General features: G+C 48.5%; 1 protein-coding gene across 3 annotated transcripts; it reads right to left on the reverse strand.

Annotated features, from left to right (window-relative positions):
• Positions 1-266: 266 nt before the first annotated feature.
• Sgk2 (serum/glucocorticoid regulated kinase 2) lies at positions 267-23,658 on the reverse strand. Of its 3 annotated transcripts, XM_021636300.2 has the most exons (16): positions 23,477-23,658; positions 21,613-21,719; positions 21,209-21,366; positions 18,674-18,966; positions 17,324-17,383; positions 16,741-16,790; positions 16,181-16,238; positions 15,923-16,006; positions 15,009-15,140; positions 13,223-13,335; positions 12,915-12,951; positions 12,088-12,174; positions 8,405-8,500; positions 7,408-7,563; positions 5,131-5,220; positions 267-2,805 (listed from the first exon to the last, which is right to left on the reverse strand). In XM_021636300.2, exons 5-16 carry the CDS (start codon positions 17,357-17,359, stop codon positions 2,641-2,643), a joined length of 1,104 nt encoding a protein of 367 aa, XP_021491975.1. In that variant the 5' UTR covers positions 17,360-17,383; positions 18,674-18,966; positions 21,209-21,366; positions 21,613-21,719; positions 23,477-23,658; the 3' UTR covers positions 267-2,640. The 3 variants fall into 3 exon arrangements, with proteins under 3 accessions (XP_021491975.1, XP_021491974.1, XP_021491976.1); XM_021636299.2 differs by lacking the exon at positions 21,209-21,366; XM_021636301.2 differs by lacking the exons at positions 21,209-21,366; positions 21,613-21,719.
• Positions 23,659-24,032: the final 374 nt, after the last annotated feature.

A 24,032-nucleotide genomic window follows, 5' to 3' on the forward strand; every position in this document is an offset into this window, starting at 1 on the left:
TATTATGAGGGTTGTTCATGATGCTTATAAAACTTGGAATGGGGCCAGCGAGATGGCTTAGCTGGTAAAAAGGCACTTGCTGCTGAGCCTGACAACCTGAGTTAAAGCCCCGAATCCCACATAATGGAAGTAGAGAACGGTTTTCTCTGAGTTGTCCTCTGACCTCTGTATTTATCCCGTGGTGTGGTTATGCACGTGCACACGCACATACAAATACGAATTTTTAAATGGGATATTCTCAATAAATACAGATATAACACAATCAGTACTTGTTCTTCATTTTTATTTTCTATCCTGGTGAAACATTCTGTGACTTTACAATTATAGAACAGAACCAGCTGATTGTGGACTTTCCACAGCATGTCCAGGTTTCTGACAGTTGACGCTTCTGTAACAGGAAAGATTTGTGCTCTCCTTGTGTCCCACCTCTAGCAGTTAACTCATACTAGGTAAGATGGAAATCAGTTCCCTTGACTCAGCTTTGATCTCCAATAGATCGTACTGGTGTTTTGTTTTCTTTATATGTGTCCCAGCCTTGCCTTCCCCCTTAATTCCTAGGGCTGAGAACAGAGGGGACAAAACTGAGAGGAAAAGTCAGTAAAAAAAAATTACCAGTATAATAGTGCACACTTGTAATCCCAGCACTCAGGAAGGCAGAGGCAGGTGGATCTCTGAGTTTGAGGCCAGCCTGGTCTACAGAGGGAGTCCAGGACAGCCAAGACTACACAGAGAAACCTTGTCTTGAAAAACAATAAAAAAAAAAAATCACCAGCATAAAGTGAGTCAAAGCAAGTCCTCCCATTATCCCCAAATTAGCAAGCTAATGAGGCCACCCTGAAGTATGTGCCCGGAATTTGTGGAAAAGAAACCGAAATAAAGCAGAATAATCTACCCCACATGGGCTGTGTCCTGAGCATGCATTATGTGCTCACATTCTGGCTAGCCAGAATTACCTTTTGAAATGACTAATCTGAACACCTGGAGCTTAGTAGCTAGCCAGATCAGCCTGCAAGATCTGATTCTGTACTTGAGGTAAAGCACATGAACTTGATAACCAGGCCAAGACCAGGAGTGAGGGTCTCTCTAAGACCCTTTATCATTCGCTTGCTTGTTCTAGCCAATTTTTGCCTTGATCTAGGAGATTTTCTTTTTTTGAGATATGGTCTCACTGTGTCTCCTTGACTGCCAGGAACTCATTTTGTAGACCAGGCTGCCCTGGAACTTATAGTTCCACCCATCTCTGCTTCCCTGATTTCCAGGGCATGTGCACTGTGCCCATCTCTCATGAGAGATGGTGACTCATTTCTTGGCCCTAAAAGCATGAAGGAGTGGACCTGTTCAAAGGTTAAAGGGTAGAGAGAGCCCTATGTCAAATATAGTTACCAGCCCAGTGGTGTGGCCTTCAAGCAAAGAGCAGTTTCTCTGCCCTTGTCTCTTCACTGGCAAAAGAAGGGGAAGTAATGACTACATTAGAGTCATTTGGATGAAGATTGCTAACAACAGGAACATCTGCTCCACAATTCACCCAAGAGAAGTGTTCTTTGGACAGCTAAGTAAAAAGGGAGTGTGTTAAGAGATTGTGAAATCTTCAAAGAAAAGCTTGAGGCTTACAGGAGCAGTGCTGGAGCCCTGGGATACTGAGGGCTGGCTGCTGCAGTCTGCACCAGTGCCCCTTCTACAAGAGAGACTCAAAGAGAGTTCGAAGTCCCATCCTTGGGCCCAGGTTTGGCACAGATGCATCTTGGACCACATATCTCACTTGAACTAAGGGGTGGATGAAGTCCACCTCTATTCAAATGAAGGTCGTCACCCCCCCTCCCCCCAGTGGCGGTTCAAAAGTAGGGAATTCCTTGAATGTTGAAAGGTGTTGAGGCTGCCATATGCAGTAACAAATATCCAAAAAATCCATTCCTGTCCATTCCTCCTCTTCTCTTGCTTAGAACAGAAAAGTGATTATGGGTACCAGGAACTGTTTTGTGATCATGTAACCCAATATTCACGCTACTACGGTTTGGTTCTGAAGTGTTTTCTGAGGGTTCCTGTGTTCAGCTGTTAAGGCCTTGGATTGGATCTTGAGGGCTGAGGCTTCATCAGTGATTTAGTCCATTCACAGAGTCATAATTTTATAGCATGGAGAGGTGATGATAACTAAGAGGTGGGCCCCTTGGAGGGAGTATGTCACTTGGGAATATCTTATCTGAAGGGTATATCTTATTCCTGCTCCAGTCTTTTGTTTCTGCTTCTTGGGAGGCATAAGGTAAGCAGCTGTACTCCACCAAGATGAATCAGCTTTGGCTAAAGCCCACAGCAATGGGGCCAGCCAACCATGGACTGAAACATCTGACACTGTGATCCACAGTAATGGAAAGATCATCTTTCCATTACTCTTCTTGAATATTTTGTCACAGCAGCAACAGGAACTAAACACAGAAGTCCTTTCCCAAGAAGGGCAAATCAGAACTGCAAACAACTGGGTGCTTGGTTACTGTTCCTGCCAGCCTGAGCCCTGCACTGTTCTTTTGTGTGATGGAAAATACTTCCCTCTTTTTTGAGTCATCAAACTCACTGTGCCTTACTGGCAGCAGAAGATAGTCCCTGCAGTTGCCAGCTGGTCTTGGTGGCTTCACAAGTCCTTGTCTCTTAAGAGTCCAAGATGTCACCGTCATCCTGTGCATAGGAAAATCCAAGGAATGCACTTGAGGCCCCATAACTGCTGGCCATGGTATCAGGGGTGCAGCCAATGGACTTGGACACAGCTTCCTGGGTGAACTCTGGATCAAAGTGTTTCAAGTCAGCGGGCCCTTCCTGTCAGTAGAAGCCAAGGATGAGACGGAGGCACAGGGGATCAGCATCAACTAAGAATCACAGAGGCGGGAGAGGGACGTCACGCCTTCCCCACCGAGTATCTCCTGGTCATTCCTATTTAACAGTCACTATCTCCCACCCCACACCAATCCTCAGACAAGTCATTGGTCACGTGTACTTCCTAAATGCTTACCAAGTCTCAGCTCATAGAGCTGGGAATATGGGAGGACAGAGCAGAGCAAGCCTCTACTTTCAAGGACCTTAGATGATGGAGGAGGAAACAGGTCATTTAGGGGACTGGTAAGTCCTAGATAATAGAGACAAAAATAGGGGACTATGGTAGAGACACTGGGGCTGCTCAGCTATATTGGAGGGCGATCTATACGGGAAATGGCAAAAAAAAAAAAAAAAAAAATCACAGAAGACTGAGCATGGTAGTGCACACCTGAAATCCTGGCTCTTTGGAGGTGGAGTCAGGAGGATCAGAACTTCAAGATTATCCTCAGCTATATGATAAGTTTGAGGTTATCTTTAAGAAGACAGGATGCTGGACATAGTGGTGCACACCTTTAGTCCCGGCATTCAGAAGGGAGAGACAGGCGGTTCTCTTAAGAGTGTGAGGCCAGCCTGGTTTACCTGCGTAAAGAGTTCCAGGACAGCCAGGGATATGTAGTCAGACCCCACCTCAAACAAACAAACACTCATAAAATGAAAACAAAGAAAAGAAAAAGAAGGAAGGAAGGAAGGAAGGAAGGAAGGAAGGAAGGAAGGAAGGAAGGAAAGAAGGAAATAATAGATTCTCCATTTCCACCTCAGAGATAAGATGTATGTCTCCATCTTTTTAACATGGCCAGTCATGTGACTGCCCAATAAGACTACCAAACGATCACGCAAAAGCCTGTAAAAGGTATTTTGGGAGTTGTTGCTCTTGGTACTCTGAGGCCACCATGTACTCAAACTCAGACTGGCTTGATGGAGGTAGAGAGGACTTGGGGACGGGAAACCAAGTAAGACAATTGCAGACCACCAGTGTGAGCTGCTTCACTGCTAACCACAGACTGAGGCTCCACAGAGAACAGTTGGCCTGATCTGCTCTGCAAACCCGATAGAATCCAGAGAGAAGCTTGACGTTCAGGGCCTGGAGAGATGGCTCTGTAGTGACCAGTGCTTGCTGCTCTCACAGAGGACCCAAGTCTGGGTCCTAGCACCCTTTGGGAAGCTACCACAACCACATGTAACTCCACGACCTCTCCTGACCTCATGTGGCACCTACACCATACCCACCTGTACATACCCACCTACATACATACAAATAATTATTAAATAAATAAAAAAAATCTTTTTTTAAGTTGTTGTCTGAAACTCCCTACTTTAGAAGGCAGGAGCAAACCAATACTGGTGTTTCTGCAGGGAAGAAGATACTGCTTCCCGGGGCTTATGACGTAAGCAGGTGAGCAAGTTGTGGAAGGGTCTGCAGATCTGCTTTAGCAAGCAGCTCTTGGACTGAGGAAACAAACAACCCATGGCTTCCAGCTTCTCAGAATGTCCACAGGGTGCAGTGGTCCAGCCCAGGGCTCAGAGTTCCTAGAAAAGAATGTGAATCCCACCCATGCTCCTCGCCTAGCCTTGTGAGCTGTGTAGCTCTCGACAACCAAACGGTTTCTGTTTTTGACAAATAAAGGATATGGTACTGAGGAAATGTACACAAGGCCTCAAAAGTGACAGCAGAATCCTTCAGGGTGTCTCACTCTGATACACAAACATTGTTATATTTTCCTGTATCTCTTTCCTAGGACTCTATTTGCACTCTCCCTTGTGAGCCAAAGTTCCTGAAAAGAACTGCACCTGCCAAAGGTCTGATTAACTGATTAAAACATCAGTAATTGGGGGCTGGAGAGATGGCTCAGTGGTTAAGAGCACTGGCAACTCTTCCAGAAGACCCAGGTTCAATTCCCAGCACCCACATGGCAGCTCGCTGTCTGTAACTGTAGTTCCAGGGGATCTGCATTCAGGAGGGTGCGTAGGAGCATCTTGAGCTGAAGGCTAGCCTGGGTTACTATGTCTCAAAAATAAATACTGCATCAGCTCTGTGGGGTTATGATGCTGAAGATAAAAGATGAAGGAGCAGCTCAGGACCTATCCTTCTAAGGCTGAGCTAGCTGTCAGAGGCTAGGGCAGCTAGAACCAGTTTTGATTCTCACTGCCTTGCACGAATCACTGAGACCCCTGGGCACTTAGCTTTACCAGCTGTATAAAGAGAGCTGGCCTATATCCTACCTGGAAATCCAGTCTCCTAAATCTGGAGAGAACTCCGAGCTCACTTACCACGTTTGGGTTGAAGGGTGGAGTCAGCCTCTTGTGGTACAGGTCATCCCAGTTTATGGGACTGAAGAACACGTGGTTCTTTATTTCAAGCTGCAGGAAGAAGACATTATTCAGGAGCCGTCCTCGCCGTGGCTGCTCCCTAAATGGTACTCACTCCTGGCCCGACAACTAGACAGACCTCTGCAGCTATGGGTAAGAGATCATTCTGTTGACAGACATCTTATCTCACCTCCCACGTCATCTGAACCCAAAGTGTTCTTCCCTACAGCACAGGTGCCCTCCACAGTTAGAGCGCAGCACCCACACTATACCAGCCTCTGAGGCATGCCTGTGAGCAAGACTGCAGAACTGATTGTAGAGGGGCAGGGTGTGCAGGGGGTATGCTCTTGAAGATAGTCTCCCACCTTCACACACATTAATACGACTTGGTTCTCCCAGAGTGCTATCCAGGGAAACAGGACAAACCCACTCACCCACAAAGGCATGAGAAATACCCCCCCCCCGCCAAGAAAAACAGATTTTCAGAGACCCAGAAGTGAGGAATGAGTGCTGGACATGATTCCCCACTTCTTTCCTAAACCTCCTTCCCTCCCAGCAGGTTCCTCCCTCTGTCTGTTTCACATTGAACAATCCTCCACCTCCTTGCATCAGTATTGCCTTCCGGAGGTCTGATTTTTGTGAACTCACGATTTATCTAAAGAGTCACAGGCATGTCCTAAGATGCAAACTCCTCTTTGGAGGGAAGGGATCTGTCTTCACAGAAGTCTGGATCTTTAAGCTGCCTATTTATGAATAGGCAAATAGCTAAAAGGTTTTCATAGGTCACAGTACCTGGCACGGAGGTCTCTTAGTGTATATAATGCTTACAAAATCTCATTCCATGCCAGACATAGGACAAAAAGCTGTGCGACCTATAGTGTGTGGGTGTGTGGGTGTGGGTGGGTGGGTGTGGGTGTGTGTGTGTAGCAGGGAAGTTGTTTCCTTCTCATTTTAGACAGGGTCTTACAGGCCTAAAACTCACAGAGATCTGCCCACCTCTGGTACATGTGGAAGTCAGCTCTTTCCTTCTGCCACATGGATCCTGGGGACCAAACTCAGGCTGTCAGGCTCGGTAGCAGGCTCCTTACACCCAAACTACCTTGATGGCCCCCAAACGGTGTTACATTGAATAATGAATAAGATTATTTTTAAATTTTTTTTTAAATGCGTGTGTCAAGGGAACAGACTACGAATTCTATGAATTATTCATCTCCATATCTGAAGTGTCCAGCCAGGCATCTGGTAGAGTGAATTGTTCAGATTCCCGTGAAAAGCAGCATATTTCTGCAGGTCCTCTGCACAGACGCGGGAGAAAGCTTCTAAAAGCTTACATCATGCTGTTCCGCTGCTCAGCAAACACGCTCCACTTCCTGCCATTCTCCTCCTTGCTCAGACCACAGGACTTCTGCACATGCTGTGCCTATGGCTGGTGACCCTTCAGCCAGTTCTTTGCATGGCTCCTCATTTCTCAGTTCAGATTGTCACCTCCTTAGATCTGCCTGGCCACACCAGTGTGAAATGGAACCATTCCCATACACTCTTATTGTCCATCTCTGTTCACTGTTCATTTTCTTCCTGAAATTTGTCACACATGGTGATAATTGTACAGAATCTCTAGTTTTGTTTTGTTTTGTTTTTTTTGTCAGTCTTTTTCCACCTTCAAGCTTACTCAAGGTCAGAGACCCAGGATTTTAAATCTATAGCTCCTACCTAGCTCAGTGCTGGTCCAAAATAAGGGTTCAGTAACTATTGGTTGGCTTTAAAAAAAAAAATCTATTTTTTAAAAAGTAGTCAGGGGCTTAGTTGGTAAAGTGCTTGGTGGACAAGCATGAGGACCTGAGTCCGGATCGCTAGCACTTACGTAAAAGCTGAGAATGAGGGCATATTCTGTGATCTCAGAGCTGAAGCGACAAAGACAGGAGGATCCCTGGGGTTCACTGGGCAGCCAGGCTAACCAGTTAGTGAGTTTCAGGTTTAGTAAGAGACCCTGCTCCAAATAATGAAGTGGACAGTTGGAGAAGAAGCTTGTCATCAACCTCTGACCTACACACACACACACACACACACACACACACACACACACACCACAAACAAAAAGAGAAAAAGAGACAGACAGACAAGACAAAACAGAGAGAAAGGGTTCAACTGGAAGAAAGGTAATTTCTAGGCAAATGCAGTAGCAGCTCCAGTTTTAGAGGGCAGCAGAAGGCAGTCCCATCCCAGTTCTTGGTCACCTACAAAGTCTTCCTTGGAGCCCAGCCGCTGCCTCTGGTCCTTGTGGAGAAGGCCTTGCAGGAGGTTGCAGGCAGCCATTGTCCAGCCTCCAGGAATCTGTAGCGGCTGGTGCAAAATATTCTCGTACATCTGGGCCACGTCTTTGTTGAAGAAGGGAGGCTAGGGAGACAGGGAGAAAAGCTGGAGGTTGGAGAGGGGGTCCTAGGGAATGTTAGAGCAAGCTGGACAGCCAGGACAATTCGTCCAGGCCTGTGTCCAGGGCCACAGCTCATGGGGCAGATGGGAAGAGAAAGGACCTCCAGGCTTCCAGCACAGGAGAGAGGATTGCTGAGAAAGTCACAGGCTTTGCCCAGCCACAGGAGGTTCCCGGAGGTCCTGGGACCACCTGTGTACTGAGTATTTTACTCTCCCCTTCATCATTTCTTCCTGGCCTCACAACCATCTTCTGTCAGAGGCTACAGATTAGTACATGAGAAGACAAGACTGGAGATCGTCAAACCACTTAGCTAAGAAAAGAGCAGGACTCTAAACTCCATTCCCAGTCTATCTCTCCTTGCTCTTCCTCCAGCTCCTCTACCCCCTGGTCCCTCTGACCACTCAGAGTTTACTCTTTCTGCAGTACCCCGCTATGCTGGAGAACCCTGCCCAGAGAAAAGCCAACCTCAGGAAGGTACACACAGGCTTCCACCTAAAGCATACAGCCCAGGAAGGCTCCTAATCTATCAGCACCGTGACCGTTTAGCCTCAGTTTCCCTCTTGGTACAATAAAAGTAACTCTACGCTCTGCAGAGAGGGCATGTTATAAATGGAAACTTCTAAAATAGCATTATTTAAGAGAGATACACATTCTTCATATTCATTCTGGCCTCATCTTTCTTTCCCAGGGTGGGGAGATAGCTCAATTAACTCCCGTGCAAAGCTCCAATAAGCTACATAAAATGGAGGCCACCCTCAGTTCTCCCAAGCCACATGTGTCCTGTAGACCTCTCTGTCCACTCACCAAGCCATGCAGCATCTCGTAGAGCACTGCCCCTAAGCACCACCAGTCCACCGCTCGATCGTAAGGCTCGTGACGAAGCACTTCCGGAGCCAGGTACTGTTGAGGAAGTACAGCTATTTGAGGACTCCTAGTCTCAGTTTCTATATCTGTAAACAAGGCACCTAAAGGAGAACATCAACAGGAGTTGCCCCGGCTGTCACAGTTCTCCTGTGAACATTAGTATTCGTTCACTAGAGGTCTGGTTGATGTCGGGTTCTTTGCAGTGCACTGGGGACAGACAGAGAATCAGGCAAAAGTGCCCTGCATAGCTGTGCACGTTGTACATCTCACAGGAGAACAGCCAAAGGGGTAAAGGGAGCCACAATCTGTGATCTCCTTCCCAAGACAGATTCGTAGTTCAGAAGCAGGGTATGCCTTCTTATTTGTATATGGTCTACCTGTGTCCCAGGACTGGGAAGATCCTAGCAGCACCTCACAGTGCAGTGAGGTGACGAAGGGGCAAAGCTAAAAGAATGTGGCATACTCTTGTTCTGGAAACCTTAATGCCAGGGGAGAGGGTGAGAAAAAGGTGCATTCCAGGCCATATTGATGGGAACACACCAGGGAAAGAAACTGAGGCTGTGTTGTGTTTCTGCCTGTCCCAAGGGTTTGGTGACCTTTTAGCCTGGGGTTCTCTGCTGCTAAGGAACAGAGTCCCAGCAACAGACACAGTTACCCTGAAGGACTGTATGGGTCTGCGGAAGGAAAGAGAATCCTACAGCCCTGAGCCGTCTTCAGAGGGTGGGCCCAGGAAGAGCATTTGATCTGCCAGAACTTTGGCCTCCTTATTCTTAAATGGAGACATGACCAGAGCAGTGGCTGGAGAGAGTCCAGATCCCCAGCAGTCCCATACAAGCTGGCTGGGATGGCTCACGTTTGCAGCCCCAGGGAGATGGCATAGGGTTCGGTGGAGACAGGCAGATGCCTGGATCACGGACCAGCCAGCCTAGCCAAACTGATCAACTCCAGGTTCATGTTGAGACACTGTCACAAAACAACAACAAACAACAATAACAATGTGGAGTGTGATTAGGGAAGGCACCTAAAATCAACCTCTGGCCTCTGTATGCATGTGCAGATGAACCTGTCATGGTGACATGAATATGTGCCCATACTGCACAGATACACAGACACACAGACACACAGACACACACACACACACACACACACACACACACCAGGGACATGGAGTCTCTACTGCAGACACAGGAACAAAGGTAGACACTTTTGTCTGTGTGCCTACACGTCAGCAGTGGCATATATAGGAGAAGGAATATCTCCTACATGAGCCACAATTCTATATCCCTCACTCCTTAATGCTAGCGGCACCCAAAAAAAGGACCGGCTGTTGTCAGGCTTTGGGGGTCAGCTTTATCCAATAGGTACCCCATGCACAAACATAGACAATGGTCCTTGCTGGGAGAGGTTGCGTGACCATCAGCTCCCTGAGTACCAACTGGAGGAACCCAGCTGAAGATCCAGAATAGCTCTGCAGGCTGGTGGAGACCAACAGGGAGGCTCTAAAGTCCTGTCCCAGGATAAACAGAGAGGCATAGCTCCACTGCAGCCTTAACCCTTTGCCCTTTCTAATGCCTATCCAAGATACTGGGGCCCTTCCTGTTCAAGGTTCAACATCCAAAACTGCTGGCTGTTCAAGGAAAGGTTTTTAAACCCGAGGCAAGTCAGAGAGACATGTGAATTCCTGCTCAGACATGCAATATTTACCAATTATTTAATCGATTGATTGGGTGAGTGACTGATTGAGGTGCTGGTGGTTAAACTCACGCATGCCAGGCAGCCACCCTTCCACTGAGCTATATACCCAGTCCTGATTATTATCTTGGGGCAGTGTCTTTTAATCCCCCTGTCTCGTCCTCTCAATGAGGGTGAGTGTGGGATTACAGAAATCCACAGATTTTAACCTCCTCCGATCTCTGTTTGGAAGAGGGCAGTCGATCTGTGTTTAATACTTCCAGGCCTCTCAGGCCAGGCTCCCCTGGTTGAGGACTTGACCCTGTGGAGCAGTGCCATCCAATACGGTAGACACTAGACACATTCGGTTACCAAACAATTGCTTTTCCAGAGGATCAAGATTTGTGGCATTTGTGTCTGCTGAAATGCATGCAATCACAGCTGAGATGGACGATACAAGCAAATTACACTCATATGCTACATTGTAAGACTATGAAAAATTCATTATTTCAGCATTTCTTAAATTTGTGTGTGTGTGTGTGTGTGTGTGTGTGTAGGTCAGAGGACCAACTTGGAAAAATCAGTTCTGTCCTTCTTCTGTGTGGGTTCTGAGCATTGGACTCAGGTTCTTAGGCTTGGCAAAAAGTGCCCTTATATGCTAAGCCATCATGATGGCCCCATTTCACAAACTTATACTGATTATGTGTTAAAATGAGAGTATTTAAGATATATTGAGTGGAATAAAATATATTATTAAATTTAGTTCCACCCATTTCTACACACACACACACCAAAACAAGACCTAACTATGCAGCCCTGGTTGGCCTGAAACTTGCTATGTAGTCCAGGCTGGTCTCAAACTCACAGAGATCTGCCTGCCTCACCTTCCAAATGCTAGGATTAAAGGCGTGTGCCAGCAAGCCCCGGCACCTGTTTCTTTTAACTTTGTGTGCATTCGTGATGCTGGGAATCTACCGCAGGGTCTCAATGAGCACTCTGCCCTCAGGCTGCACCCCTGTCCCTGTCTTTTTTTCTTTTCTTAAAGATTTATTTGATTTTATGTCATGTGTTTTGCCTACATGTGTGTCTGTGTGGCGCATGTGTGTAGTGCCCACAGGAGCCAAAAGAGGATGTCAGATCATCTGGAAATGGCGTTAGAGATGGCTTTGAGCTGCCATGAGGGTGGTGGGACCTGATTCCTGATCCTCTGCAAGAGCAAGAAATGCTTTTAACTGCTGAGACATCTCTTCATCCCATCCTCATACCTACATACATACACACACACATACATGTATACACATGTGCGTATGATTTGTTTATTTCAGTTTTGTGTATATGGGCTTTTTCCTCACACCACTTGCATGCAGTGTCCATGGAGGCCAGAAGAGGGTGTTGAATCGTTTGGAACTGGAGTTATAGACAGTTGTGAGCTGCCATGTGTATGCTTTAAGAACCAAACCTAGGTTCTCTGGAAGAGTAGCCAGTGCTCTTACCCACTGAGCCATCTCTCCGGCACATCTTTTTACTTTTTAAGTGTAGTTGCCTAGCATGCCTGAGGATCTGAGCTCAAAATCCTAAATAAGTAAGGTTTGCGTATATTTGGCTTTGGACCCAAAAGTCCCTGATGACCGGGAGCCTACTCTATGATTGAGGCTGGCCTCAAACTCCTGATCTTGCTGTCCCAACATCCCAAGTGCTAGGATGATAGGCATGCAACCCCACATCCTATTTCTCCTGGGCGGCAGCAGCAGAATGGACCAGAGGTTGTGGGTCCCCAACCCTCCGAAGGGTGTTTCCCTGACACTCATGAGGAAATGAGTGCTTAGCCCAGGGCTGACAGGGAAGAGCTTGGGGGAATGGAGTGAGGGCCCCCTATGTAGCCTGGAGGCTTTATTTAGTGTCTGTGGCCTCAGCCACTCTCACTCTGTCTTCTCCATAGGTCTCCCCCATACCTCAGGGGTGCCGCAGAAGGTGCAGGTGGTCTCCTCAGGCTCTACACACTCCTTGCAAAGGCCGAAATCTGTCAGGACCACGTGTCCCTGTGGAGGAGAAACGATAGGTCAGAGCTCAAATGTCACACCCTAGAGCAGTAGCTGTGGAGTATGGTGAAGAGACCCAAGCGACATGCTTTATGGAGATCCAGGGCTCGGGCCTGGATGCCAGGAGACTTTGGGCACAGGCTGGGGACATGGCACTTGGCTGTCTTCCCTATCATGACTCAGACCTGTAGCAGCATCAGGATGTTCCTGCTGGGTAGCAATCCTCCTCATGGAGGCCTGGAGAAGTCAAATCCACCAGCGCTAGCTGGGCATGAGGATGGACAAGGTAGACAGATCGTGAGGGGCTCATACCAGACTCTGGGAGCTGCCAGACCTAATCCTTACTGCGGACACTGAACTCTTTTCCAAAGGTATGCTGCTTTCTAGAGGGCAATCCACATCCTGCAGTGAGGATCATGGAAGCCCAAATCTCCTTGACTCAACTTACCCCCATCCTAAAGAACAATCCCTGCTTAGGGCCCCATCCTGTGAAGTTCGCTGAGGCCTCTCTTGAAACTACAGTGTGCCAGGTCTGTATATGTATCTGCGCTGGTGTGTGCACATGGGCATAGACTCCTGTGCACATGCTTCTGTAAGTATATTTGTGCATGATTACATATGTACACATGCGCAAGAATGAATGCTACCATACGTACACATATGTAATGCATAAGTACCAGTGTACACAGAGAGCACAGATTTGAGCTGCATGTGTAAACACACACACACACCTCACATACCTGGAAGTCCAAGAGAATATTTTCTGGCTTCAGGTCTCTGCAGAAAAGAAGAGAAAACAGCCATTTACTGAGTGAACTGGGGAGTCTGGTCCTAGCAGGAGAACTCCTCATGGAAGCTCCCACAGGAAAATAAGGAAAACCCTGGGAGGCTGGGTGCTTGACTCCAGAAAGGAGCATATCCCCAAATCTAAATAAGAGCCCCCCTCAGTCAAAGGACCAAGGTCACTGGGACTTCATGGCCCACACAATCCCTGCCTGGTGGAGTAAGAAGGCCCTGGGACCGACCATGAGTCAAGAGCAGGCTTCACCTGTAAATGATGTTGAGAGAGTGAAGGTAGCCAATGGCACTGGCCACCTCTGCTGTGTAGAACCGGGCCCGGGGCTCCAGGAACCTGCGTTCCCGCTGCAGGTGGAAGAAGAGCTAGGAGAGAGGACAGTGAAGCCGTGGCTGGATTCCAGCTCTGAGATCACAAGAGAGGGGCCTTCAAGACCCCCTACTCTGTGCAGGCCACTTACCCTCTTCTAAACCGCAGTGAACTTGAACCAAAAGACTGCATGGTGACCCCACCCCTCAGGGCACTTCTGTTCCCCATGACTGCAGTCAGTATCATTAAGCAGCGCTGTGTTCCAGGCTGCAGGTCAGGCCCTTTCACTCCTCTTATTTAATCCGCATGACCACCTTCAAGATCTCAACTGTGGTGCCAGCTTCAAGTCAGAGGAGGGGTGGTGGTGGTTAAATGATTTGTCTAAGGTCCTACAGTTCAGAGTTGGCAGAGCTGGAATTTGAAACCAGATTGTTCAAGACATACTTTGTGTTGGGGGGGGGGGGCGGGGGCAGACTCTGTGTAACCCAGATCGGCCTTGAATTCACAATCCTCCTACCTCTGTTTCCCAAGTGTAGGGATTACAGGTGTGATACACCAGGCCCAGCAAAAAATGTACTTTTCCCCCTATCCAAGCATTAGGATCTCACATTAAGCTCAGCTTAGATCTCCCTGTTTGGTCTGTTTGTTGGCTGCAAAGGCGTCTTTTTAGGACTGTGCAGGACAACGCCTCTCCTGTTGGACTCGGACCGAAAAACATTTGGCTGCAGGTGAAAGCTGGTGCAACTGAGGAGACCCCCACTAAACACTGCCCCGTGGTTTAGTGAGACAAAGCAAAGCCTAAGATTGTGCCCAGCTTGTCCCTGGCCCGTTTTCAGGTTAGCAGGTGGCTCATGGCTCTACCTAGGAGCACGACATCAGGCTAGAGAGGTTGTTCGGAAGAAAGAGCATATTATATAGCTTTGGGCAGCCAATCAGATTCCTCCACGCCATCTCCGAGCCTGCCAGTGGTTGTTCATCTCTGGGCAGAATCTCCAACATCAGATCACATATTCTCAGCCCGACTGCTATCGTAGTCACGTCAATGGAAGCTGCCCCAGGCTGTGGCCCTTTGCTGGGGATGCCCACAATTTACAAGTATGAGGCCCCAAGTCTAGATCCCCAGAAACTGATACAAGTGCCAGGTGGGCATGGCTGCCTACCTGTAGTTCCAGCCTCAGAAGATGCAGACGGGGTCACATCAGAGCAAACTGGCTAGCAAGACTAGCTCTGGGTTTGCTTGATGAAAAAGATGGAAAGGAAATTGAAGATGACTTTTGACATCAGCCTCTGGCCTCCATGTGCGAACACATATGCAACCACTTGTTTGCTCCACACATAAAAATATGCATGTACAACACACACACACAGAAATAAATAAGATTAAAAAAATGACAGTGATGGGTTATCCCTGCCCTGTGGCCTGGGTGTGGGAAATGGAAGTATCGGAAATAGTGACCATCATTCTCTTGGCAGTGACCTTTCCTGGAGTCTAGGAAAATGAGTCAGAGCTGCCTTCTGTGGAAAAGGCAAGAAAGTGCAACAGCAGTCATGAAAGGGGCCTGGTGTAGACTGAGCCCCCCCCAGTCAAAGGACCAAGGTTGTCTTGAGAAGCGACTTCCTGAGCTGAGCCTCCCAGTTTCTTAGGCTACCAAGTGGGTCTGTTGCAGGGGTGAAGTGGGGTACACAGCAGGCTTCTGGGAGGACAGGCCCCTTCCTGTGGTCTGCTCACCTCTCCCCCATTCACATAGTCCAGCACGAAGTAGAGCTTCTCCGGGGTCTGGAAGGAGTAGCGCAGGCCCACGAGGAAAGGGTGCTGCACATTCTTCAACAGCACGTTGCGCTCTGCCATGATGTGGCTCTGCTGTGGAGTCACACACACACACAGGGGTCCATGTCACAGTCTGACACAGCCCAGGTGACCTTGCTTATAGAGGTGTCCTGCCCAAGACTTTCTCCTAGTTCCAGCTCAAATACCCACACCGGCTCTCTATTTTCCCTGCCTCCTTGTCTAGTAATTAGAAGTCAGTGTCCTGAGCCTCAACCCCAGCCACTTCAGACTAGTGTAACTTCAGAAAATCCTGCCCTGGGGTATCTCTCTAATCCCAGTGCTGTGGAGATAGGTCTAGAGAGAGACCCTGTCTCAAAGAATATTATGGAGAGTGACTGAGGGAGATATCCATAGCAAGCGCTTATACACACACACACACACACACACACACACACACACAGATTGAAACTGTCTCCTGAGTAGTTTGACTTGACATCTGTCCTCCTAACAGCATTGAAGGGATTCAAGTCACTGAGGCATCTAGAGGTCCAAGCTGGCCAGGCTGAAGGGCCTTTGAAGGAGATGGGTGTGAGCCCACAGTGTGCACTTGGGGAGCCTGACACCTATAGAAGGCAAAGACAGCTGGTCCATCAGTGGATCCTGTTAGCGACAGGCCTTCACATCCTCCAGAAGGCTCCTAGGGACATGGCTGGGCCTGCCTTCCTCTAGGGAGGTTAGGGTCCTGTAGGCCAGCTGGGTTTTCTGTGCTGTCCCCACTGGACCTCTTGGAGATGGGAACATCTTGGTCACCACCTCCACCCTAGGCTGGAGATGAAGAAGCAGGCGGGGAAGTGTCCATTCCTGAGCTTTGGTACCTCCTTGTTCTTTAAGATGGACTTCTTCTGCAGCACCTTCACTGCGTAGAAGGCACCATCGGACTTGCGCTTGGCCAGTAGGACCTGAAGAAAAGTACAGACACGAGACTTCAGGGATGACTGGGTTTCCTTGGCAGCCCCACCCCCATTCTGCAGCTATGTGGCCAGTGAGCCCTTCTTTTGACATATGCTAATAGAAGACAACAGGTGGAAGGCTGCAGAAGGGGAAGACCCCAGCCTCCCACTCTCCTAACTTACCTTCCCATAGTTCCCTTTGCCAATGACTTTGAGGAAGTCAAAGTCTGTGGGCCGGGCACTGTGGACAAGAGAGAAACAAGGATTTGCATTTGGACCCTCAGGAAGCCGTGTCTCTGGTTAATTTCAGGTGGCTTTGCAGGAGGCTGAAGAACATGTCTCACCGCCCCCCCCCAAAAAAAAAAAAAAAAACCTTAGAAGACTCAGCCTCACACACTTCCCCTACACCTACCCAGCTCATAGACGAGTTAATACCAGGAGAGACAAATCAGGTACATGATGCAGAAGGCAGGCTGCCCCATCTTCCCTCACGCCCACACCCAGTGCAAGAACGGCCTAGAGAGTTGTTGACAGTGCAAATGTTTGCGGTCATTTCAGGCAGAAGGCTCAGCTGGGGTCAAAGCAGGGAAGTTAATAAGAGATGAAGCTGAGCAGGCACGGGGCTAGGGACCAGCTGGCAAAGATTCTGAGCACACCAGAGACCTTAGGTTTTATTTCTAAAGCAAAGAGAACCTGTCATGGGACAGCCAGGTAGGAACTTTGTCTTGGAAACCAGAACTCACTTTGGGTTGGCTGACGGCCCCAGGTTGATGTTCCCATTGGCCCTAGATGGCTGAAGACATTTAAAGAAAAGAGCATTGAAGATCAGCAAGTCCCTCTCCTCTTCCTTCTGTCTAGGTCCTGGTTCTGCCAACGTCACTACTAGCTACCCCTCCTCCCCCCACCGCCTTTCTTTTTTGGATTTTGTCCCTCATACCCGCTCACTCCTCTATCTAGGCACTCACATCACACTCACACTTCTCTAACAATCTTGAGAGGCTGCTGGCCATCATGACAATTGTAAAGAAAGAAAAGTGAAGCCAGAGGAGTTGTCCAAGGCCTTACAGGCTGCCAGGGTGGGATTTGAACCTATGTATTTTCAAAACCAATGTCATAATTTTTTCTAACCAAATATTCTTCTTATAGCTCCCAGCCAAACCTCCCTTCAATTTTCCTTGTGAGCTCACAGTAACCAGGAAGATCCAAGTTCTGGTTGAAAGCTCGTGGGGCTGGCAAGGATCTCTATATATTTCTTTGGCCTTGAGAGAAAGGGAGTCCCTCATATGGGGTGCTGGGTGTTTGGGAGGAGGACCAAGAACCACTCACCTGTGGCCTAGAAACTCCAACTGGGCTGGAGGCCATCCTGTAGCTGTGATCAGGTAGGCTCTGGGGGCACAGGGAAGGACAGACATTAAGTCGCTTGGTCTCCTGGCAGGATTGCCCTCTTGAACTTCTAATACAGCCTTAGCGGCTCCCACCCCTAAGGCCAGCAGTCCATGCACAGATGGGACAAGTGACATTTGTCAGCCCAGCTTTTCTCAGCAAACAATTTAAGAGAGATGGAGAGGGACAGATAGTGGTGGTCCCTGCCTGGTAGGGTCCTTGCAAAGGTTGGGGACACTCAGGACAGGAAGATCCTTGTGTTCACAGAAGCTCCAGAACTCCAAGGTGGCTGGAGCTGGAAGGGCCCTTACAGGCCTGAAGCTGAATACGTCCCTCTACTTTTCAATGAGGTACTCAAAATCTTTAAAGGGGCTTTATGTATGTTTTTGTTTCTCTGTCTTTTTAGACAGGGTCTTGCTCTGTAGCCCATGCTGGCCTTGAACTTGCTGTATATCCTAGGTTGGCCTTGTACACTACTTAAGCCTCCCAAATAATGAGAATGCTGACATGTGCTACCACACTTGATTTAGAAAGGACTTTCTAGGGTCCCATCTTTGGTGGGTAGACTGAGCTCCCCAGACTCCCATACAGGCATGTCGGCAACCCCGAGCTCTTGTGGACAATCCCAGGCTGATCTCTGTGTTGAACACAGTTCTTCTTGCCTAGGTGCTTTCCCCAGTGTCCAGTAACAGCAACTGCACTGGGGACTTTGGAACAGAAGTATGGAATTCCCCAAGTAGTCAGTGTCTACTTGAGTTCAGGTGGCAGGAGTGGGCAGCTGGCCTATGTGGCCAGCAGCACAGTGGAAGAAGCTGACTGTCTAGGATTTGGTTCAGGGGCTTGGAGCCTCACAGGCCATGTACGGGGGTGGGTGCAAACTGTACAGCCAAAGACCCTAGTTTTGGTTGCTGTGGGGCCTGGGCTACATAACCTGGCATATCTTGGATCACCCTCTTTCCAGGAAAGGTCTTAGAGGCACCGCTCTGTAACTGGGTGGGACCCTGAAACCCATTCACCTGTGGCCCATTCACCTAATGTCAGAGGCCACCCAGCAGAGAAAGTCGCTGCGAGGGAAGGAAGGGCGTTCCCCAGCCAGGCTGCTCTGGAGGCCCAGCACTGTCAAACCCCTGCACAGCAGACTGCGGAATTAATTTCAGCAGAGGGAGGGAGTCCTGGTCTCTCTGACGCACACCAGGCTGTGTTCCCTTAGCTAGCCTAGGACACCAGCACCCCTCCACAGGTTGTCTGCCAGCGGGTCCTGTGCCTGGCCCTGGCTGCCCGGGTCCCACATACCTATGCGGCCTGGGTGGAGGCCTCCGGGAGACGCAGCAGTTGGAACGGAGCACAGGCTGTGGACAAGAGAGGCTCCCTCTGTTCTCCCAACAAGAGGCAAGTGTCAGTGCCTGGTGCCCCCAGCACAGAGCTCAGAACTTCCAGCAGTGGCAGCAGTGACGGGGCTGGTGATGTCACGAAGGATCCAGCAGCAGCGCTTAGGGTGGGACCTCTGTTTCCTCAGGGAGACCGTTTCTCCCCAGGAGATGAGGGATTATACAGCTTTCCCAGAAGAACCTGGGGACCACTGGGGACTGAAAGAATGTGTGAGTCAGGGCATGTGCTCTCTGCAAGTGTTTCGTTCAGAGATGTGCTTTGCCGTGTCTCTGGTATGTCAGTGTGGCCCTGGATTTCAAGTATTTGTGTCAGTGTGTGTGTGTGTGTGTGTAAGAATGTGTACGTGTGTGGGCATGACAGCATGTGTACATCTGAGTGTGCATCTGTGCTGAGTTCATCATCGTTTTGCTGTGTGTAGTGGATGCAATTTCCCCAGACATTTAGGATGTCACTGTACGGTATGTGCCAGTGTGAATATAGATGGGCCAATATATGTACACTGTTGCAGGATGTTTGATCCCAGTGCGGACCCAAAAATTGTGAACTGTAAAACCCTGTTTCTTTGGTGTGGTTGAGCCCTACACACACATTTAATCCAAGAACGTTATGTTTATTGTAAAGCTGTGATTACGCTGTGGTTCACCCAGCCCTAGCACACACCTTTAATCCAAGAGTTTTCTGTACACAGGATTTAATAAAGTTAACCCTGGGTCAAGAGACAGAGCAAGAAACCAGCTGACAGGGATTAAAGAGTAGGAGGGACTTTGAGTTGAGGGGTATTTAAGTCAATGTGGAGAAGAAAGGCCTATCAGCTCAAGCTCTGGCTTCAGCTTAGTCTTCAGCTCCTTAGCTCCCTGGCTTTTGGGGCTTTGAGCTAGTAAGCCTTTGACCTTGTTTTGTTTGTTTGTTTGTTTGTTTGCTTTTCACCTTTTGCTCCTGGGCTGTCTGTCAGCTGAGCTAGTGAGCCTTTTGGGTTTTCTCCATCCAGACCTGAGCTGAGAAGGAAGGTCAACTGGTTACATTCTCTGCCTCTCTGAGCTCGCAGGTTTTCACCCCTGCATCTGGCTCCTGAGTCTTTATTGGTAAAATAAGACAGTTGGGTTTTTTTTTTCCTTTTAAACAATATATTACTATGTTTGTGTGTGAGTCTGCATGAGTGTCTATGTGTGTGTCTTCAGATGAGAATGTGTGTAATAATATGTGCACGTGACTATGTAACCATATGTATGTATAGGTCTATCACTGTATGTCCATATTGATGTGTGTTGGATTATCTCCCTCTCTCCCTACCTGTGTGTGTGTGTGTGTGTGTATGTGTGTATAAATATGTGCATACATATATAAAGGGCCTATCTGTTAGAACCAGGAGTCTCTCCTGGTATCATGTAAACCTATAGGTCTAGAGGAGAAGTCCAGGGACCTGAGCTATGGCCACAGAGAACGGTCCACCTGCCAAAACCTTGCAGGTGCTTCAGGGAAGCTGGAGCTGGCTCTCTGTCCAGCTGGCTTTGGTCTTGGATTACTGAGCACTTGGCTACCTGGATCTTCCCCACTGGCTCTTCAAGAGCTCTGGCCCTCAACCTAAAGGAGGCCTGACTGGCTCACAGCTCTTTTGCTGTGTAAGGGCTCCCAGCTCAGGAGCTTCCAGCTCAGGAAGGCCTTGCTGTTAGGTGTGGATAGATAGGCGTTCTGAGGAAAGAAGAAATTGGTAGAATCAACCCAGCAACTCTCTTCCTGGAGCTTTAGGGGCAGAGTAGGTGGGTCAAGCATTTTTATTTTTAAAAAATAAATGCAGGTTTACTGGAAGCAGCTGCCATGCCAGAGAGAAGCACATGCAGAGAGAAGAAAGATAAAATGAGGAGAAGGAGCAGAGGAGAGATACAGAAATTGAGGAGAGGGGTCAGGCGTTCTCACAGACCCTAACATTCAAGGCACCTGGAGGTGTTGGCCTACGAATGCTGCAATACACAGCACCAAAGTCTTTCATTTCCCCACAAAATGGAAATGTTGAGCCAGTATACAAGTCTGCAGGGTGAAGTGTTGACAAAACACATGTCCTTCCAAGGACATTTTTTTTCGCTGGGCAGTGAGACTTCAGAAGTACAAAACAACAGCAGCTAATCGACAGTCTAAGTATTCCCGCCCGGCGCTTAGGGACACCTCAAGCCAAGCTGGTTCTGCCCCTCACCTTGCATCCTGGCTTAGACTGCCCATTTCTCCCTCTCTCTCTTCATTAAACTCCCCTAAAGGGCTGTCTGCACTCCTCATCTCCACCCCTTTTCGGTTCCACTCCTGGGCCCATCTCAGGTTTCTTCCCAGGATCCTAAGGGATCAGTGGACAGTGGACAGCTGTCCACTCGAGTGTCATGATGACACCAGCATCCTCACCTCGCTCAGCCAGCTGAGGCTTTGGCACCCTCCCTGGCACTCTTCCTTTACCTTTATGTAGCTTTGAGAGGTCCCAGGGTTCCTTCTGATTCAGTCTTCTCACTGGAATCTCTTCTCCTTCCACCCTGGCTCAGCCCTTGGGTCTCCATCTTCACTTATTTCCTATGTCCATAACCAGATCAGTGGCTTATGCCTCAGGCTTATGTCCTCTGTGTAGAATGCACATGACTGACTTACAATAACGTGGCAGAGGCCTCTGCCTCAGTGGCACCTCTAGGCCCCTGTGCTGACTGACATCAGGTGATAGGTTGTCTTGGTCTATCTGGGGTTTAGGGCTTTCAGTGAAGAGACTCTGCAGTCCTGAGCAAAGCCCGATGACTGCTCCCTCCTTCCCCGCCCTCTCTTCTGGAGACTTTGCATACAACTTTGTTCACATATCACTCCTGCCCTCTTACCATGCCACTAGTCACGTGTTCTGCTTTACCATCTCACACTAGAACATCAGTTCATGAAAGGCCGACTTTTCTTGCTCAGTATTGAATCCTCTACGTTTGGAACAGGCCTGAAATAAAGGAGGTTTTTATGACACATTTGACTAATGAAGTCAAGGAATGGAATGATCGACTATGGTATACGTACAAAACAAAAAAAATTACATAACCCAAACCTCTGTCTCTATAAGCCTACATGGATCAAAATGGGGGTACACATCTATACAATTATCAAGGAGAAAGCAAATTTCAGAATGGTGGGTGCACTGGGGTAATAGTTTTTTTTAAAGTGGAAAAAAAAAAGGACAATGGATAGCTACAACGAAAGGCAGGAAGTCATGACCACCTTTATTAGGTCAGGTTATTTGTTTCCATTTATTTTTCCAAAGATTTATTTATTTGTTTTATGTATATGAGTGCTCTATCTGCATGTACTACTGCACTCCAGAAGAGGGCACCAGATCACATTATAGATGATGTGTGAGCCACCATGTGGTTGTCGAGAATTGAACTCAGACCCCCTGGAGGAGCAGATGGTGCTCTGAACCATCCCTCCAGCCCTACGTTATTTGTTTTTGTTGTCCCATGCCTCATCAGCCCTTCAAACCCGTTCACTGCCCACTCTCCCTGTCATCTTGACTAAGATACTACCCCACCCCTGAAGTTCCTTTTCTCTATAGTACTGTCTTGTGATACAACCTGGCCCAACTTGGTATCAGTATCTTTTCCTGATTATTTTATTTTTATTATTACATTTATTGGCTGTTTGTGTGTGTGTGTGTGTGTTGGAGGACAACTTGCAGGAGTCAATTCCCATCTCCCACCATGAGGGTCCCCGAGATCCAGCTCGGGTCATCAGGCTTGGTGCCAGGTGACTTTACCCAGTGAGCCATCTCACCAGCCCTTCTCTCATCCCTCCCATCACTTGCTGCTGCCTAGACTTGCCCTTTTCTGGCCCATCTCTGGTGGGCCTGCTTCCATCTCCCTAGACCTGCGCGATGGGCCAGCATAGGAACAACGTACAGTTCTCTCTCTTGAGGACATTCTGCCACCAACGCGGCTTGCTTGCTTAACCCTTTCACAGGTCCTCATTCGCCAACTCTAAAAACTTTGTCCAATATTCCCTCCTTGTATCTGCTTCTGTCATCATACCTGGCTTCACTCCATTGGAATATGTCATTTATGTGCCTTCTTAACTCGAGGGCTAGCTTGAGCTTCTTTAGTTCCTATAAACCCCATAGGATAAGAACTATCATTATCCACGCTTTGTGCATGTGTGTGTGTGTGTGTGTGTGTGTGTGTGTATGTGTGTTAACTGCTAACCAAGTGCTCTGCCTCTGAGCTACACTCTCAGCCCTATCATCCCTGTTTAAATGAGGAGGAAACAGAGGCATGGTGAAGAGAAATGACATGAGTGACATACCATGTTAATAAATGACATAAATAAGATTTGAACCCAGGCAAATCCAGCCCTAAAACTCACAACTTAGAATCTCCGGAAGAGAACAGACAGTTAGAAATGGAAAGAACGAAAGTGGGGATGAAGTGAATGTGTGAGCTGGTTCATTAAGAAAAAAGAAATTAATTAAGGAATCAGTTGGATGGGAAGAAAGGAGAAAGGGAAAAGGAGTTAGGGAGTAAGAAAAAGCAGATAGAGGAGGCCGAGAGATGAAGTTAGGGAGGGAAAGGGGAAGAAGGGCATGAAATAAAAACAAAGTGGGTAGCTGGGGAGGAATCAGCCTAGGTAGTCCGTTGGAATAGACAGACGCTGCTTTAAAGCTGGGGGTAAGGCAGGTTCCCTGCTCATGGGGGCGGGGGGGGTCCTCACCTGGAAGCCCTAGGTCCCAGCGCAGGTCCTAGAGAATTATGCTCTCTTCCTCCGCAGGGTCCTTCTGACCTGAAACCCAATCCTGACTCACCCTACAATCTTTCCAGGCATGTGTGACCTGTCACACACTCGCCTGACTCTCAAACCAGCGCAGGTTCAGCCTGGAGGCCCTGCCAGGTGGGAGCCGGCTTCAGGACCTTGCGGTTACTAATTAACTGCTGGTATGAATCACCACGGTTGCTGCGCCACTGGCTTTTGGACAGCTGTGCCCCGGGAGCCCTCCGGACTGTTAAAAAGCTACCTCCAACTTAGGCTCATATGACCTTGGGCAAATGACTTCGGGTCCCAGAGCCTCACGTGAATTCCTGTGCCTCGATGGAGGTTCTCCCAAATCCCTCCTGACACTGTCACTTTCATTCTTGAAATCACCTTCTTTCCAAGGTCCAGCTGAAAGTTAGGCTAGTCCACCCAGCCACCCCAGACGCCATCATGGGAATCACTCTCCCCTTCTCCTGGAAGATAGAGAACGGACAATAAAAAGGCCTATTTCACCCAA

The sequence above is a fragment of the Meriones unguiculatus genome, chromosome 4, assembly GCF_030254825.1.
Source record: "Meriones unguiculatus strain TT.TT164.6M chromosome 4, Bangor_MerUng_6.1, whole genome shotgun sequence".
NCBI lineage: Eukaryota > Metazoa > Chordata > Mammalia > Rodentia > Muridae > Meriones > Meriones unguiculatus.

Coding starts and splice junctions, on each gene's coding strand:
- Sgk2 (XM_021636301.2), bottom strand. CDS start 17,359: ATGGCCTCCAGCCCAGTTGGAGTTTCTAGGCCACAG. Junction 16,791..17,323: donor TTGGAGTTTCTAGGCCACAG/GTGAGTGGTTCT, acceptor AAATGTCTTCAG/CCATCTAGGGCCAATGGGAA. Junction 8,501..12,087: donor CCTTCTGCGGCACCCCTGAG/GTATGGGGGAGA, acceptor CTTCCTCAACAG/TACCTGGCTCCGGAAGTGCT.